General features: G+C 40.1%; 2 protein-coding genes across 4 annotated transcripts in view; one reads left to right on the top strand and one right to left on the bottom strand.

Annotated features, from left to right (window-relative positions):
* The window catches only part of FBXL2 (F-box and leucine rich repeat protein 2), a 49,382-nt gene extending 43,076 nt beyond the window's left edge, over window positions 1-6,306 (top strand). Inside the window, exons 14-15 of the mRNA XM_082044298.1 lie at window positions 4,876-5,088; window positions 6,055-6,306. Of these exons, the coding sequence (XP_081900424.1) occupies window positions 4,876-5,088; window positions 6,055-6,162 (321 nt within the window). The 3' untranslated portion in view covers window positions 6,163-6,306. The remainder of the gene's footprint in view (window positions 1-4,875; window positions 5,089-6,054) is intronic.
* Window positions 6,307-8,175: 1,869 nt separating this feature from the next.
* Window positions 8,176-18,542, bottom strand: part of UBP1 (upstream binding protein 1) — a 41,138-nt gene continuing 30,771 nt past the window's right edge. For 2 of the 3 annotated variants that reach the window (XM_082044295.1, XM_082044297.1), the window contains 7 exons: window positions 18,121-18,175; window positions 17,845-17,938; window positions 14,429-14,519; window positions 13,713-13,822; window positions 12,152-12,294; window positions 11,513-11,564; window positions 8,176-10,038 (listed from right to left, as the gene is read on the bottom strand). In XM_082044295.1, coding sequence (XP_081900421.1) covers window positions 10,001-10,038; window positions 11,513-11,564; window positions 12,152-12,294; window positions 13,713-13,822; window positions 14,429-14,519; window positions 17,845-17,938; window positions 18,121-18,175 — 583 coding nt within the window. In that variant the 3' untranslated portion in view covers window positions 8,176-10,000. The remainder of the gene's footprint in view (window positions 10,039-11,512; window positions 11,565-12,151; window positions 12,295-13,712; window positions 13,823-14,428; window positions 14,520-17,844; window positions 17,939-18,120; window positions 18,176-18,542) is intronic. The other variant, XM_082044296.1, reaches the window with a different exon arrangement.

Here is an 18,542-nt window from a genome sequence, read left to right on the forward strand (position 1 = left end):
TGCCAGATCAGTGGGTGATAACCAGAAAGCTTATATTGTATGGTTAACATCCTTCATATTTGATTACTTGGTTCAATGTACAGTACTCAGATCCTTTACATTCATAAATGTTCATTAATGGTTTTTTCATAGGGAGTATGATACTTTATGTCACATACTGAATAAACCAAACCATCCAGTGATGATGAATGCGATCACTCTGATCAGTTTCGCATGCAAACAGTTTTTCCCAAGGTCATTTACATAGTATATTATGGAAGGGTATTTTGACCCAGACTTTTGAACGTCATTGGAGAGGATTGAGGTGCCTTGAGTTGGGGGGTACGCTGCTTACTGTATTTCAAAGAGCTGTTCTCGAGGGAGTGGTTGCTTAGATCTTTTAGAACATCAGAAGCAATTTCAGGTGACATAAATTTGATTGTTCTTTGGTCAAGGTACTCCAAAATTACTAGACCGTCCTTAGAGTAGGAGCTCATGTATTTAGGGCCAGTTGTCCTGTAAGTGTACAGTTGTCGTACCTGAGAGAACATGGATCTTTATAATCTGTTCTTAGATGGGATTAAAGGAAGGTTTGTAGCTTTGTTAATTAAATTGTGTTATGATTAGTGTTACTCAGTGTTACTAAGGTAGTGTAATGAGGAGAGAGGGCTTTAAAAAGGAGCTTGTTCACTATTTTTTTTATTGTTGTTGGTTTTATTTTTTGCTTATTAGTTGTTCAACCTCACTTCTGTACCGTCATTCTTAATGTTAAGTCAAACAAGAGTTGTCAGGAGATGTGGAGACACTTACACAGGATACTTTCTGTTCTTCTGCAACAGATACGTTTTTGTCTTGTAATCTCAGTTGTAACCAGGACTCACAAGAGATCTTTTGTACCAGTTGTGCCAGTGCTTCACCAGACATATCATAAAAACCTCATAATTTCCAAGTATTTTTCAGAACCTGCTCCTAATTGCTGGCCTTTGTATGTTACCCTCACAGACAGGGAAGCGCGGCATTGGTAAAATAACGTCCCTTTTCTAAGGGAACCAGAAAAATGGATTATTTTTTGTATGTATATGTCCTATGTGTAGGAAGGACACATACTCAAAAATTGTGAGTGAACAGTGATGGCTGAGAACTACAGGGAAAGGAAGAACATACGAGCAGGTGCCAAATACCCTGCGTGATAGCTTTGGTCTTCATCTTGGTACTTCACAGAATCATCAGCAGTACATGATTTCACATGTGAAGTCTTGTGTGGCTGTGCTTTAGCGTGTGTTTAGGTATATCTGCAGTTCAAACAAATACTCTAAAGTTGCAGAAATCAGCTTTGGTTTTGTTTCTTGGTGTTTGGAGACTCAGTAGACAGTGGAAATAAGCAAAAGTGCTGTTAGACCAATATAACCAACTGTTCTGTCTTCATCAGTATCAGAGCACACAAATGCTTTGTTACTGGACTTGAGAAGTAATTTCTGGGGAAAGTGTTTGCACATTCAAATTATTAGAGAAACTGCGAAATACTCATTCCTGGAGTTGAGAGGACAGTTGAATTCTTCAGTTATGTTGATCGTACTGTTTCTTCCTGTCACTGTATATCATGCCATATTTGATTTATACACAGCATTTAATAATATGTATTAACAACAACAAAAATTTAACATATCTTTTTGCTCTAAAGATTTCAAGTCATTATCTTAATCAGTTTGTTGTTATTAACATTTTCTAACAGACTTACGAAGACAGAAAAATAATTTAATGCAAAGTATGTCTCATTTAGCATATTTGTTTTACAAAGTTCTGTGAACTCACCTGTACATCCTGTCTTGTCCTTTCAGTACCAAATACAGTGTCTGAGGAAAGCTGAATTTTATAAGCTGCTTACTTCCTGGGCTGGAAAACTCTTAATTAGTGAGCAGACTGCCTCCCCATAACCTCCTGTCCTTCCTTGAAACAGCAGGTCTATTATAAATGTGTTTTAACCCTGCAGCTACCAATTGTTTCCAGGCTGTGAGCCAAATTGAATGCTCAGAACATGAACATAAAGTGTGTCTAGGAGAGAACGTAAGGACTTGAAGAGTGGATAGAAATAAAAGTAGAAGTGATGTAGCCCATCCTTTCACTCAGTACATGTTGGTTTCAGATGACTGGCAGGAGATATTGAGCGCTAGTTCACTTGCACCACGTTAAAAAGCATTTTTAGATTGCTGCCAGTGTTTCTTCAGCAGTTGCTGTTTCAAAAAAAACTTGTGGCAAGGAAATGCTACTTAAAACCAGTCACCATTAGACTTGGGTACAAGTACAGTCAAGAGACAGTGTTGAGCAGAAAGCCAAGAGCTACCTCAGAGCCCGGGGTGAGAGGAGTTCATAGATTCTGCTCATTTCTAGTGCATAAGACTTGGGAGAATTTATTTCACTGGTGATGAGGAGTGGTTTTTAAGCCTCCTCCAAGGAAAGTCTGTTTCCTGTTGTTGTCATCATTTGCTTCGTGTCCTGGTTTTGCATGGGACAGGGTTAATTTTCTTCCTAGTAGCTGGTGTGGTGCCATGACCTTGGTGCCCACTAACTCCACGCAACACACCATCTTTCCTGTTCTGAGTGACCGCCAGAACAGATGGAGCCCAAAGTCATGGACTTCATGAACTTCACGGACATTTTGTGGACGTTTGCAGACATTGCACAGGGGTGGTCCAGAGACCAAGGGAATGACATCTAGGTATTATATATAAGGATGGGAAGGGTAGTGAGAATGTATTGGATAGTGTGAGACCCGAGCATGACATAAATGGTATAGAATAAGGGGTGGAGAGTGAAAGGACTGTTGTGGTTTAACCCCAGCCAGCAACTCAGCACCATGCAGCTGCTCGCTCACTCACCCCAGTGGGACGGGGGAGAGAATCAGGAAAGTTAAAGTGAGAGAAGTCATGGGGTGGGGTAAAGTTTAATAAGTAAAGCAAATGCCACACGCACAGGCAAGGCAAATGTGAAGGTTTAATTGCAAGGCAACAATAAACCGTGGTAGATGCTCTCTGTTAATCCCCCCCCCCCACCATAAAAGGTGATAGAAAGATAAGGAAGAGAGTCTTCAAGTTAGAGTCTTGCAAGTTGTAAAAGTTTTAAAGGTTTTACTAATGCTACTAATAAATAGAGAAAATATACAAAACCAATCTTGAATATCCCAGGGTAGCAGCTTTGTCCCATAGAGAGTTGGTGTCATTCCAGCCGCTGCAGGGCAGGCACACAGAAGTCCTGGGTGGGACTTCACAGCAAACTGGACCTGGATTCAGGGATGCAGGGTCTGGAACCAGGTCAGGGATTCGCAGGGATGACAGGCAGGGTCCTCTTCACATGCCAGCCATGGTCAAAGAGAGCAAGACCCTCGTGATCTCCCTGTTTTATAGGGTGTTTGATGTGGATGGGATGGAATACTCGGTCAGTTTTAGTCACCTGTCCTGTCCGCCCCTCCTTGCAAATACGCCCCTCTCACTTATGGAACGTGTGAAATCTTACCAGTCCTTGCTTGTTACAGCCATAAATCTAAACATGAGCTTATTCTGCATTCCATTGGTTGTCTTATCAGTCCAGAGCGAACAGTGTCTCAAAAAACATGTAGCTAAATTCAGAAAAGTGCAGTTACTTAGATGGTACTTAGAAAAACTTAGCCGAAAGGAAAATTCACTACAAGAGAACTGGTCTTGTTCTTAACAAAACCAGGACAGCAAAACAAGGGATTCATTCACAATTTCCCACGGGCAGGCAGATGTTCAGCCATCCCCAGGAAATCAGTTCTCTGTCACATGCAACTGTTACTTGGGAAGACAAACACCATAACTCCAAATGTCCCCCACTTCTTGCCTCTTCCCCCAACTTATAGACTGAGCATGACATCAGCTGGTATGCAATATCCCTCTGGTCAGTTGGGGTCAGTTGTCCAGCTGTGATTTATCCCCACTTTTTGTGCACACCCAGCCCACTCGCTGGTGGGGTGGAGTGAGGAGCCAAAAAGACTTTGACTTGGTATAAACATTGCTTGGTAACAACTGAAACGCCAGGGTATTAACAACATACTAAATCCGAAACACGGCACTATGCCAGCTATTTGGAAGAAGACTAAATCTATCCCAGCCAAAACCAGCACACTTCTCCAAAAGTCATGAATTCCCTAAAGGAACCAGGAAACTGCTTTATGTGGTGCTACTGCCTGAGATGCTGCAACTTTTTCCATGCTTTTGAAATTCAAGGAAGTGAAAAAATATGCTGAAAAGGAGCAGAATTTTTTGGTGTATTATGCTGACTGTTGCAGTAAAGACCTGCTCCTGCAGTTGCACAAGATGTTTATTACTCCTTGTATGTACAGGCCAAGGTGTTAAGCACTCACAGTTTTCCTGAAATCAGTATTTGGCAAATCAGTCCAGTCTGATTGTTCTGTCTATGTGAACTTGCACAGGTAGTGGTTCTTGTGGTGTGTATGAAACATGGTAGCTGTGGAACAGGAAGTTCTGTCAGTAGATCTTCATCTATTCCTGTGCATTCTGGATCAACCTTTATGGTTGTCTCCTGTTTCTGGCACAGCACATGCGCTGTGTACACCTGCTGGTAATGGAGGGCATGACAATTGGGCAGAATTTCCACATTTATAGAGAGCAAAGATGCCTGTGGAGTTTGCCGGTGACTTGTGTTGTGGGATTCTACTCGTTTTGAAGTGAAGTTTAAAATAATGTACAGTTCTTCTTTTATTAAGTAGATCTGTTTCTTTTGTCCCTCTTCTGGATTTCAGCTGTATATTCTTTGTAACTCTTTAACCATGAGAATGGTGGAGGTTGAAGAGGATTTCTGATTTTTAGACAGAGTAACTTAGGACTGAGTGGTGTCATTATGTTTGCCTCTCCATTTCAGAGCTTATCTCACTGTGAACTGATCACCGATGATGGGATTCTTCATCTGAGCAACAGCACATGTGGTCACGAGAGGCTGCAGGTACTGGAGCTTGATAACTGTCTTCTCATCACTGATGTGACCCTGGAACACCTGGAGAACTGCCACAACTTGGAGAGAATCGAGCTGTATGACTGTCAGCAAGTCACGCGCGCTGGAATCAAGCGCATCAGAGTACGTGTTGGCCGACTTGTTGGGGTGGGAATGCCCAAGCGGGTGCTGCTGCTTGAGATTGTATGAGTCCTGCAGATGTCCCAGGCAAGGGAGGACAGAAAGAGTCTGAATATCATTGTGTTAGGTTCCCATCTCTAGGAACTAAATGTAGCTTTTTTTTTTTTTATATGGGCAGTAATAATCACCTAATTCAGTTTATAACTCATGACACTTTTGTTGCTGGAATGATCTGCTTTCTGTATTTTTTTCAAAGAGAGGTACTTCTATGTTTTTAGAATTGCTTGGTGGCATTCCTAATTTCTCTGAAAACATACATTAATGTACAGAGCCAGTATCAAAACACCTGCATAGAGATTTCAGTTAATGGGTTGTAGGGCCGTTAGCCCCTGGAATCCAGCCGTGAGCTCTTTCCCTCTGTGTACGTCCCCCATTAGGTCAGGGCTGGCCTGCTGGGGCAGGCAGCAGCGTTTGAGCCTTACTGTTAAACTTGTCTGCAGCTTTGTGTCCCAGCTCTGTGGCCAAACACTTCTGGAACTGGAAAGCTCATCCTGAGAGCAGATGCCCAGTTCTATTCCATTCTGCTAGGGTGAGAGAAGCAGGGAGTATAGGAGATGAGATACAGAGAAGTCTGGTTTTGGGAACCGGGGGTCCATCTCTCTCCTGCAGCAGAACACGTGCCTCTTGTGGCAGGGAGCTCTCTGGGCTGATCGCTGCTTTATTGGGAAATAAGTGGGAACCCTGAGCAGGTGAGTGTGCCCAGACATTACTGTGCCTTAGCTGGTTGCAATACAGGAACTACATGTCAGGAGAAACTCCTTGGATAGTACCACGTTACATACAGATGCTTTCTTTTTAGCTGCCCAGCCTTAATGAGCACTGACTTATTGGCAGTAATTGAGGTGTTCTGCTTCTTTTACGAGTTATGTTTATTTCTCTCCCATTATAACGCAGACTTTTCATCCGCAGGCTCATCTACCTCATGTGAAAGTCCATGCTTACTTTGCTCCAGTCACACCCCCTCCCTCAGTGGGAGGGAGCGGGCAGCGCCTCTGCAGATGCTGTATTATTCTTTGACAGTCAGTGCAACCACACAGAAAACGTTGTTGCTGAAGAAAACCGTGGGACTGCAAGTCAGTGGAAGGAGTCAGTTTCCTGACAGTCCTAATGGTGATGTTTGGTCATCCAGTTTTGTGACAAGAAAAGCATTGGTTTTTTTTTTTCCAGGTAAAAATCTTTAACGTAATGTGCAGCTGTGGATTAAGTTGGTGATGCTTTGGTTTGCATTAGTAACGCCTTCCTTCTGTTGGCATGAGAACTGAAGTACCGTGTAAAATGTGGGGGCATTTCAGAGTTAGCAGCTACTTGGTGAAAGTTCACTAAACTTGGAAGTTCATTTGCATTTGTAAGCACTGTTCAGCGTGAAGTTTTAACATAAGGTGGGGCTCAAGTCTGGCCCACCAAGGAACTGAACCTGCCGCTCTGTAATATACACGACAGATTAAATATCAGGTTTAAGGACAAATTGGCTTTAGCAGATGTGGACCAAAACTGTAAGGTAATCATGAGCTCTTACAGCAAAACAGCTTATAGTTTGTCATGATTCAGCTTCATATTTAATTACATAACAGGATATAATAGCTAATGTCAAGAGATAGTACCTCAAGATAACTACATAAATAGAAATACTTTTCAAGTTTTTGAACTTGGTTCAGTTGAACTCTGTGGTAGTGCACAGCTTGCCCAGCGCTGAAGCACGTTTCATGCCCGATGCCATCAGCCTTTAAAGGGGTGAGAGCTCCGCTGCGGCAGAGTTCGTGCCCGCGACTGCAGCAGCTGCCGTGCTCCTACACGGTGCTCACGGCACCGCCCGCCCTGCGCGCTCTGCCGGCTCCTGGGGCTGCGGGGCAGGCAGCGGTGGTCCTAGGAAGGGGTCAGTGTATTAGTCACACCTCGCTACAGATGAAGAATGGAAACCAGGTTGTTACAGGAACTACAATGGAGCAAGGAATTCAATTCAAGCTGTTTGTCCCACCTGTTTTAGGGACATAGCAAGCACAGGGGCAAATAAATCTGTAGGCAAGAGCTGAACCAAAACAAACCTGCGGTTTTCAAGTGTAGAAAGCCAAACTCTTCACATTTGGGTTATTTAAGAAGCTGTCAACTTCTGAATGATAATAAAAAATCTATGTATTAACTCTTAAGGCCATGTTTTCATCCTTAGTTTTTCAGTGCTAGACGGTTAAATTTTTTTATATTAAACAACTTAATTATCTGTGATAAACTACTCAACAGCTCAGAAAGCGTTTTTGTGTAAGATTGATTGTGTGTGTGTGGATGTTTTAAGAGTTCAGGGCCTCTGTGTTTACTGAAAATTAATAGAAATACTGGCTTTAAAAAGCAGTTGGAGAAGCTGCTACTGGATAGTACTGCAATTTCCCCCCACCAAAATTTTAACCTACTTTTTAAAAGGCATGTGAACATTAAGAGACTTTCATGGCCAACAGCAGCTGTGTTCACACTTCACACATTAACAGACAATGGGGACAGTAAATTAAGATCTCAACTTACTTACAGGATAAATTAAAGATACAAGTGCAGTACATGGATTTCTTTACTACTGCTAAGCAAGCCCATCAGGGCTTGTTTTGCCCAGTGGTGGAGGAGCGTTGTTACAATCATCCTTAGAGCTCTGTTAGGATACTGCTGTAACGGAGCATTTTAAGCAGATTTTATTCTCAACCGTACCAGGGAAGCCATTGGTACCAGTGTGTCAAGACGTGTTGCCTTTTGTTGGCTCATTTTTTGTTTTTCTAAGACCATACTGAACCTTGTATGTCTATTGCATTAAAGATGTACAAATGGAACCTACTCTGATATAGGACACTTAAATAAACAATCAGCTGTTGTCAAATTTGAATTTGTTTCAATTATTTCAACGTTAACTAAGTTTTCTATTAGAAGCAGAAGATCTGTGTGTGCACCTTTACCTACCGCTATGGCTGGTCCTGTAGTTAATCTAAAATCTTAACAGCAGAAGCATCTTTAATACAAGTGGATGGGGGGGAAAGTAAACAAAAAGAAAGCACATTTACAAAATTATTGAAAAACATTTATTATACTTAAATTGAAATGTGTACATCTTATTAAAAAACAAAAGCAATTTGCTGGTGCCATAATTTAACTCCAATTTCAAGTGAGCTGGACAAACTACTGTACAACTTTCAATATTCTTTAAAATTAGATATTTGGATACTTTCCAATCAAGGATTTTTCCACTTTTATAAAACATTTGGATTTGAATATGGTGTGAACTGAAAAGACACAAGTGTCAGTTCAAGAAAATACTAGGACCAAACAATACCCAAAGATGAACAACTTATAGGCAGAAACATTTAAGTACATAAAATTTTACTTCCAGTGCAGAAAAAAAAAAAATAGGAAAGAAATTCTAGCTTTGATGAATTTAAGCTTTCAAAATGCTACAGCTTTCAGAAGCTTTTCTGCTAAGCACTTGAGCCAGTCATGAAAGAGGGAATGAAATATCAAAGTTGCTTTTTTACATGCTGTAGTAGTTGTTTACAGTGAACACTGCAGCAAAAAAAAGCAAACTATTCCCAAGCTTTTAAGCTGGAGATTAAGGTGGAACTTTTCAAAGGCACAAATGACAAGTATGGAGCTGTCACTTAATACTGCCTGAAATATTCCCCTCTAAGTACCTAACCAGCTGAAACTTCATGTTAACCTAGGAAATGCTCTGCTGTGTCTTTACAAGAAATATCCAAAATATGGAAAAAGCACATTGCCTGTTTCAAAGAAAAGCAAATATTTGGTCATGTGGAAGAGGCACTGTAACAGCTGTACAGTATGGATCAGAGGGCAAAGAACGGTCAACGGAAAAGGTGAGATAATTGTCCAGAAGAGTAACTACAGCAAGGCATCCACCTGCTGGCAAGGAGACTAAAATGGTGTCTATTTAGTGTTTCTTAAGCAATTTATTTGATGTTGCTGAAAGCTACGCGAGCCCCGTGGTGCCCGTGGGTCATCTTCCCTCATCAGCATAATTCCACTAAATCATAAAAATCCACCTCTCGCTGCTAGTATTTTTTAAACCCACAATTTTACAAGCAAAGAGTTAAACTGCAGCAGTTCCCCACAGAGAACCTAGGAAACTAAACATAAAGGATGCATAGGCAATTCTTTTCTGTTAGATTTGTTAAAGCAAAACACAATTACTTGGTACCCCATGGGATTTATATTAATCCCTCCAAGAAGGTACTACTGATAATGCAGTTTGCTGCATGCATATATTGCATCTGTCTAGGGCTTCTTCAAAGCCCTGTCCTGGCATTTACACTTCTTACATACACTCTTATACACAATTTACACGGGAAGCTGTTTTGACAGCTTTACTCTCGACAACCTGATCACGATCAGCTTAACTAACTCATCTCCACACAGATTAATATGTGCTCTGCTAACGTCAAAAAAATAAAACCAGCGTTAAGGTACAAGCAAGTAACAGACAAACTGGCACAGAAAGGTAAATGCCCCAAAATGAGTTTACATTCATCTCCAACTGGATACAGAGAATAGAAAAGCAACAGGGCTTCGCTTCTAGAACCTGTATCTACTGGCCTTAATTTGCCTTATTTCGGTAAAGGGCAAGCACCTTTGCTTATGTTGTCTTGCATGCCTGTACGTCAGCTGTCATGGCGTTATACCTCTCATGAGGACACTTAGCTATGGCAGTGATAAGAAAGTTCACCTCTCAAACAGCTCATTAGAAAGGTCATTTTGTGTTTTCAATATGAAACATACGGTGAAGTTAGATCCTAAGGTTTTGGATGATCTTCATAATCTTTAGGCAGGACTTCATTCTGCGCTGGAGTATCAGTCTAGTGATTGTGTGACATCATTTCAAAATTATATGGAAGCCTTCACCATTTTCAGCTGAAAAATAAATAAGTGTCAGTCTTTCATACACAGAACCATAAACACACTAGGCAACACGGCGACACATCTAGGTATGGACTTATTTTTTACTGTGTAGAAGAGGTTTATTACTATTACAAAATATTAAACTTGAAATGTGAAGTATTAGTAGCCTGCTATTTAGACTAAGCGCTTGAAGAACAACTAACTTTCAAAAATCTCTTTGGTTTCCAGTTATTTCTGAGCTCTTCCTAGTACTCATTAAACCCACCTCATCTGACAGTGACCATATCACTTAATTTCTGCAAGACCAATAAATCCTTAGCGTATGCTTTTAATAACCTATTTTGTGCCTTAAACTAGAAAACCAAATGAAAGAGTGTTAAAAAAACCCAAAACCCTGTGGAGTTTATGCTTAGAAGCTGGCAGTACCACCAAAGGCTTAACAGCTGAGATAAACAGGTTTCTAACAATCACTGACCACGCAAACAGATTTTATACTACACAGAACAATTAGTTTCAAATTAGGATGCTGATTCAGCAAAGCAGACTTGAAAAACACGGCTCATCTACAGCAAAAACGTAGCTTTTAAAAATTTCCTACTTGTGCTGAACAGAAATGTTATGATGAACAATTTGTAATGGGATCCTCAGAGCTGAGGCAGTTTCTCTAGGTAAAATTTGCAGAGTCAAACTTGTGAATGGTGACAGCAACTTCCTGGCAGCTTCTACCAGAAAGAAACTGGACTCCTAAGGAAGTGTGAGATTCACCTGAAACACCTCGTGTTCAAAAAGGAGACTCATATCACAGAAATGTGAATGTTTATGGACTCAGGTTGCCTGTATCCCAGTGCAACTGCATCCAAACAATTACAATCATTCCATCCATTTAACAGCACAGGGGTGGAGGAGTTTGTTCCTGGCCAAGTCTACAAGTTGCTGCTAAACCACAGCCTTACAAGAGCGAGTCTTTGTTAGGCAGAGGAAACATGCCGCAGTCTGCCCAGCAAAACGGCCACATCCTGTCTACAACAACAGCCTACCGAAGATTATTATACTAGCAGAATTTTTTACTTGGCTCTGCCGGCTATCATGACTCAGTTATTAGGTTTCTGAACTTCAGAGGTACTACTGCCAGGATATTTGGTTTTTAATTATTATTTTGAAACTTCACTCTCACCAATGACTAACAGCAAGCACTGTTCAGTGATGGCTGACTGTATTTTAAATGAGGTTTGTTACTAAGCATCACGCTGGTTCTGAACTGAACGCTTGGAGAGCCTGAAAGGTCTGGCTACAAGAGGAAGAACTTGTGCATATTTTCTGCCACTACTGTATGCAGATTTATTTTATTTATTTGCAAGTGAGCCTTCAGTAGATTTGCTGTTACTCTTTGCTTGGGGAAGTTTTACTGCAACAATATTCTGCTTTACAGAAGGTGCCTTGGTAGAATCAACATTTGTGTTTTAGACTGTCAGAAAAGACACTGTACCTTTTATCATGGTGAATAAGAAACAACTCTCATCTTGAAAGTTCTGAACCATCTACAAAAATAAAAAAAGTTGTGAAACCCTCCTGAGCACGACCAACGCAAAAAATAAATACATCGGATACGAAACACGGCCTTTTATAAGCAATTGTGTATTTTTGGCTTTATTGAGCAAATGACAAGGATATACCAAATTAAATTAAAATACATTACTGTCATGATACTGCTTGTTAATCATGTGACAACCAGCTGGGAGCCTGTTACTGTTTGCTGTGTTTTTGGAACTCTAAATATATGTAGCAGATGCCTGAATAAGCCGAGTTCTACAGTATTTAAACGCTCCCTGCCTTTGGGCATGTTCAAAGTAAATACATACTAAGTAATTACTGCAGCATCTCAGAACTACACAGACCAGTTGCCTTTCCCTTTTCATAATGGGAATTTATTCAGGTAGAGGAAGAGTGACATTTAACAGATCACTCTGCTCATTTTAATGAAAAGGAAAAAATACTCTCAATATCAGAAAACACCAGGTTGCATTATCAAACAGAAAAAAAAGAACAGTAATAAGCAAGCAGAAGAAAATCCTCTATTCTATTTCATTCATAAATAAAATTTGTCAAGAAAAGAAAATTTCCTTACCTGGTCACTAACAAGAATGTGGATACCTGTGGGACCCTGTCTGTAAACCTGGTTGATCTGATGCAAAGGAATATTAAATGCCAAAGCGAGCTTGCGTGTGACTTCTGAGGCTGCCATTTCTTCTAAGTAGATTGCATGATAAACTACAAGAAGAGAAAGAAAATTAAATAAGCACAATACAAATTGATAACATGTAACTATATTTAAAAAAAACCCCGCAATTTGTTTATATTCTAGCTTTAAAAAATTTAAAAGCTAGAAACCTTTACTCTCTCCTGTTCTCAGTAAGCAGCATGAACTGCCATGACTTTTCTTTCAGGGTAAAGACACAAGCACAACCTCTCTGACAGGGGGAGGCTTCTACTTGATCTGATACTGACAGCGAATTCCATATTTTTTCGTGTATCCTGCACCAAAAGGCACAGTCATGTCAAACAGACTTAAAATGCATCTTTAAGACTCACCTAACGATGACTTTGGAAGTAGTTTTGGACCGTTTCAAGCAGATAATAAGCCTGACTTACACTACTACACTGTTACTTTGAAGAGGGATGTAGATTTTTTTTTTGGTAAATAAAGCCTTTTTCAACTCTCTGAATAAATTTCCTACCAATCACTTCTGAGCTGAAGGGTGGGGGGGGGGGAAATACAACACCACAAACAAACAGAATGGTAAGACAAAGTAGCTATTCAGTTTGATGCTATAGCTACAGCTCTATAGTTTTATTTCATAGCGCTGGAAGCCCTTGACAGGTCCATGTTTGCACATTCTTCTGTCCCAAACCAAAGACTGAAGATATCCAGAGGGAAAAGATGTATTTAACAGAGACAGTATCCTATTTACAGATCTTCCTCTGCCTCAATTCTTGCATGGAAAATACACAACGACTATTACAGCAGCAGCCAGTGCACATTTCAGTTGGTTGGGCAGGAGGTCTCTTCACTCAAAGCCAAGAGCAAGAAAAGAATCATTCCAAACAGCTCCATTCTCTTAAATGTAAATAGACATGAATTTACAATTAAATACTAAGTTTCCATCTGTGTTGAAAAAACAGCTCTCTCTCAGGAAAATAATACTAAAATCATGAGCCCATAGGCTGGCTTGGCTGTTTTTCCTTGCCTAAGCTCTACCTGGTTTAGTTCAGTCGCACAGCAAAACCTGATTGAAAAACGGGAAAGAATGTAAGCATTTTATTTGCGTGTAGCTTTTACATGCACCTGCATTTATACAGTTAATACCTTGGCTGTAACAACATAGCACATCTAATTTGAGAGCTCCTTAATTACCACGTAACTAGAGTTAGGTTTATCAATGGAGTGAAAACCAAACAAACAAACAAAAAAAAAACCCCAATGATTTAATCTTGAGAGGTTTCAACAGCCTTTTCATTCCCTGCAGTGTTAAAATAGCGAAGTTGATCTAAATATAACTTTCCATGGTTTCTCTACACACCAGAAAAAGAAATTCAGCCTCTTCACTATTCTTTTTTCCTTCCCATCTATCTTGTTTTAGACTTTAAGACACAGGAATGGTATGCTGAGAGACCCCTATGTGCCATACCATATATTGCACCATTGCTGCTGTCGCCGTTGCCTGCATCTTGTCTTTCCAGTTGAATGCTCCGTAATGGCTCCTGACAGACATAGATTGTTAAACGGGGCCTAACAGACCTGCAATTCAAACAAATCACACATCAGAGAAAAGGTTATTTGCCCTGGAAATATGGAAGGTGATATGTCACAAATGTAGATTTGTTATGCTAATAGTATACTTGAAATGTTTTCTCTCGACTCATCAAAAAAAATTAATATAATGGTAAGTAGTCTGTCAGATGCTACTGGATTCTAACAAAATTTCAATCAATTCCAAGTTCATCAAGACATCGGAATCCTGGAATGTAACTACTGAGTGATGATGACAATTCTTATAAAGGTCAATGGTAACGAATACCCAAAAGGCCTCAGCTGGGGTTTGCTCTTGGCTCCCGTAAACGACAAGTTTTGTGTCTTGCCAACAAACCGGCAGCGCCCAACTGCACTGGTACCAGTCTCACAGGCTGCCTTTGGAGCGGTCAGTGCCAGCACCTCATCTGGGCTCTGCCCTGAAGGCGAACACAGGAGGCTCTTCTAAAACACGCTGCTGGCAGATCCTGAGACAGCTCTCGCACACATCGAGGCCCATCTCCGCACTGACTTCCCAGATATCCCAGTTCTAAGGAAGGGGATTCTAGGAAAGGACAGAACAAACCCCACTTAGCCTCATGCTCAACATATTACCTGGATTTCAGTGCATTATATAGCCGAATTCCATCGGCTGGACCACAGATTTGTACCAGATCCTCTCTTGTCAGCTTTAATAAATCAGCACCTGGAAAAACACAGGAGGATTTTATGAAGATTCTTTTAGAACATCTATACTTTTAAAAATAAATTGCATGTTCATTTAAACAAAGAATAACAAACTCCGCCATTACAAAAATGGAATCCTGCAAACACAATCAAGTAAAATTTAGAATAGGCACTAGCTAGCACTGAGAAAAAGGGACCCATTTTTCAAAGGTGGTTGGTTTCCCTTGACGGTGCTCACTTCTTTGAAAATGTACAAAGTCTGGAAGGCACACAAATACTGTAGAGACAGATGACTGCTCTATATTCAGACAATGGCTTAAATGACAACGTTTTAACTGACACCCAGGTTAGTGTATTTTAAACCCATGCAAAATACAGAGCAAAGATATTTGATGGTTTCTCATTCAAGGAATCATTCTAGGGGATCCAGAGGAGGCCACCAAGACGATGAGAGGGGTGGAACAGCTCTGCTGTGAGGACAGGCTGAGAGAGTTGGGGTTGTTCAGCCTGGAGAAGAGAAGGCTCCAGGGAGATCTTATTGTGGCCTTTCAGTACTTAAAAGGGGCCTATAAGAAAGATGGGGACAGACTTTTGAGCAGGGCCTGTTACCACAGGACAAGGAGTAATGGTTTTAAACTAAAGGAGGCGAGATTCAGGTTAGACATGGGGAAGAAATGTTTTATAATACAATGCGGGTGGTAAAACACTGGCACAGGTTTCCCAGAGATGCCCCATCCCTGGAGACATCCAAGGCCAGGCTGGACGGGCTTCTGAGCAACCTGATCATGTTGAAGATGTCCCTGCTCATTGCAAGGGGGTTGGACTAGATGACCTTGGAAGGTCCCTTCCAACCCAAACTATTCTATGATTCAATTAATACATCGTATCCTCTATGCACTTAAGCTATTACAATGCTCTCATTTATAGAAGATACTGCTAAAGGTTGGCACAATTGAATCAGTGTGGTCAAATGAATCCATCAGCAGCCTATTGGGTAAATGTGGGATACTTCTATCCAAAAGTATGTTTTTGTTTGTTTGTTTTTAAATATTCCTGGGACTGAGCGAGCTGTGAAAACAGCTGCTTCCCAGAACATTTACTTCAGAAAATGAAGTGTCAATAAAAGATACTAAGCAGATCTAAACACAAAACTGAAGGAAGCACACTTCTTAGAAGCACCATGAGTGTCAACAGGGAAAACAATAGTCTGAAAAAAAATCAGTCACTGTAATAGATGAGTGGGAGCACAAGTTAAAAAAAAAAGTCAGACTTTGTGAAAACACTCCACAGATGATCTAGGAATGCATAGGTGAAATACAGTAAAAATAATTTGTCATCATACCCCTTACGTACTATAATAAAAAGAAAAATCACACCTGAAGTAGTATAATTAAAAGCTATACTACATGTCTTGCTTCAAAGAAAATCTATCAGCTGCCTAGTATTTGACTTCTATAAACATATACAGATAATAATGAAAGAGAAGAACCACCTTAAAAGTTTTCCAAGGGTCTTTGTCAGAAATTTAGTACTAAATTTTATTGAGAAAGCTTAGGAATCACAACACAAGCAGCACAGATCAAAAGCTAATGAGCAGAATAAAAGGTTCATTTCCAATCCTGCAAATGTTGACTAGAAAATGTTGCGCTTTTCCATTAGGCCCACGGTATTTAAAATAAAATCATCAAGTCACTGATCAGCTAAGGAGCCTTGATGTGTCAATCTGGATGTGCTGGTAGATGCTGGTGGTTTGAGGGCAGCTGGCAGCAGCGCTGCACACTGATGTACAACAGGCTGCTTTACTACAAGGTGTACTGAGCCACCCTGAGGAGGGAAACCCAGGACAGCACCGATTTATTACTGAGATAACTAGTGGTGCCACGTGGGTCTTAAGCATCATATATGTGGTTTGTTTTCTCTCACAGAAGTCATGTTCTTATGTGCCAAAAGCTGCAGGTTTTCCAGAGGCCTCACCACTACCTCAAGGTCTGGTCAGTTTTTGTTTAGAGAAGTCAAATTGCCTGTGCATAGGAAAATATCGTGGACCCCTGGGGGATCTCAGAACTTTACTTATTTTTATTGTATTACTGTAGCATTACTGGCAGTAGCTTATAAAATCTTATTTATTGCTGCCTATATTGATGTCACCTAAATAATTTTCCATGATTCCATACGGTTTGCTGAGGAAGTTACTGCAAAATATTGGCTCGTTCACCAGTGAGACTGCAGAACTTAACTTCTCAGGGTTGGATGACACTTTCACAGCTTGTTCAGAAAGGCTAAATGTGAGCTTATTTCTCAGAACCTGTATTATCCTAGCAGAAAACAGTATGAATTTTAGGTAGAAAACATGAGGCATATGCGAACAGAATGAACTAGCTGGAGAAAAGACAGATTTCAAGAATGCCACATTAGAGAATCTGTACTTGGGGACTTACTAGATGGAGTCAGAGAAACACAATCGCAACCAGGGAAGACGCCTGGTGCAAACAGAATTCTGGCAGACGTGTGACCTCGGCCTGAGAGCAGGAATCTTCAAATTATCCGCACCACATTTTACCAAGGAACAGGTGGAATGTTACTCATGGTGTGTACTGTGTCATCCCACCCTTTGCACAATGACATGAAAGATTAAAGAAGCAAACAGCAAAACACAGCCCCACAGGGCACATTTGTTGCCGTTTCTCACTTCTGTACTTAGAGTGGAAACTACACTGATGCACATTTAAGAATGAACAATCCGACATTCTGTTAAACCGAAAAAAATTAAGACAAAAATACAAATATGTTAAGTGAATCCTCCTGTTAAATGGCACTGAAGCAAAGTTCGATACAAAAAAATAATTTGCCATTTCTGTGAGTTAGATGACTATTCACAGCTTCAGAGTTTGGGAGGATGAAAGTTTCCTATACTACAATTAAATTTAACTCCAGAGAAAAGATCTAACATGGGCTGGATGTCAGCAATTTCTTGTACTTTCTTCAAGATCATTGCATACTGGCTGCCATTAGTACACACCATGGCACAATAGACAGCCTGCTGGTCTGAATTAGCAAATTCCTTTTTCTCAAAAGACTTATCAAGGTTAAAAAGATTTTGTGAACTATCACGGGGAAAAAAAAAAAACAAACCAACCAACCAACCTTAGATTAACTTTTGGGTGTGAGGGTGAATTTGTGTACAATGCAACTAGAAAAAAAATGCCTTCCAATGCAAACTGAACACTTAATATACAAGTTAGTAAATGACAATAAATATTGAAGCCATATTGTTTTTAGAGAACTATTTTCCCACACAAAACTTGCTCACTAACACAAAAACTCTAAATAAAATTAAACAATACCTGAGAAATTTGAAAAAAGCCTTGTATAGGTAGAGAACCTATGCTTCAGCAACCACTGCTGAGTTTCCTGGATTGTGGCTGAAGGATGAAGCTGCTGTAAGAAACAAGATTGGATATAATTTGGATATTTAAAAAAAAAAAAAAAAAACACAAACAAAAAATAAAACCCCAAACCACTAAAAAACTTCCTCAGTTAAACATTTCCCCAGTATCTATTAATATCAAGGTACATATAAATCAAATGTTCTGACAGAAATATACAAAGCAAACACTCACATCTCCAGACCCTTGAGAGGTTCCATCTCCTTGATGATTTGGGGAGGAAGAATTGCTACAGATTAAAAACAAAACAAAACAAACAAACAAGAAGTATTAATAGAATTTTATTAAGCAAAATACTAAAGCATTGCTGAAAAATAACTTGAAATTCCCCAAACAATAAATATCACTGTTGAAAGACAAGTTAAACACTGCATAGAGTGAAACTTAAGCTAAACCCATGAAAAAGATAATCAAAGTTCTATTTGCAAGTTGTCTGGTTCCTATTTTGTGTATTCTTTATCAACTGGAGAAGCAGCTTTCCCAATACTCACAGGAGTTTACACAGACACCTGTCTTAAATGGTGACTGAGGGAGAGGTAGTAAAATACAAAGCAGACAAAACAAAAGTATATAGACCAGACAATACCACTGTAAAT

The sequence above is a fragment of the Streptopelia decaocto genome, assembly GCF_964273445.1.
Source record: "Streptopelia decaocto genome assembly, chromosome: 2".
NCBI lineage: Eukaryota > Metazoa > Chordata > Aves > Columbiformes > Columbidae > Streptopelia > Streptopelia decaocto.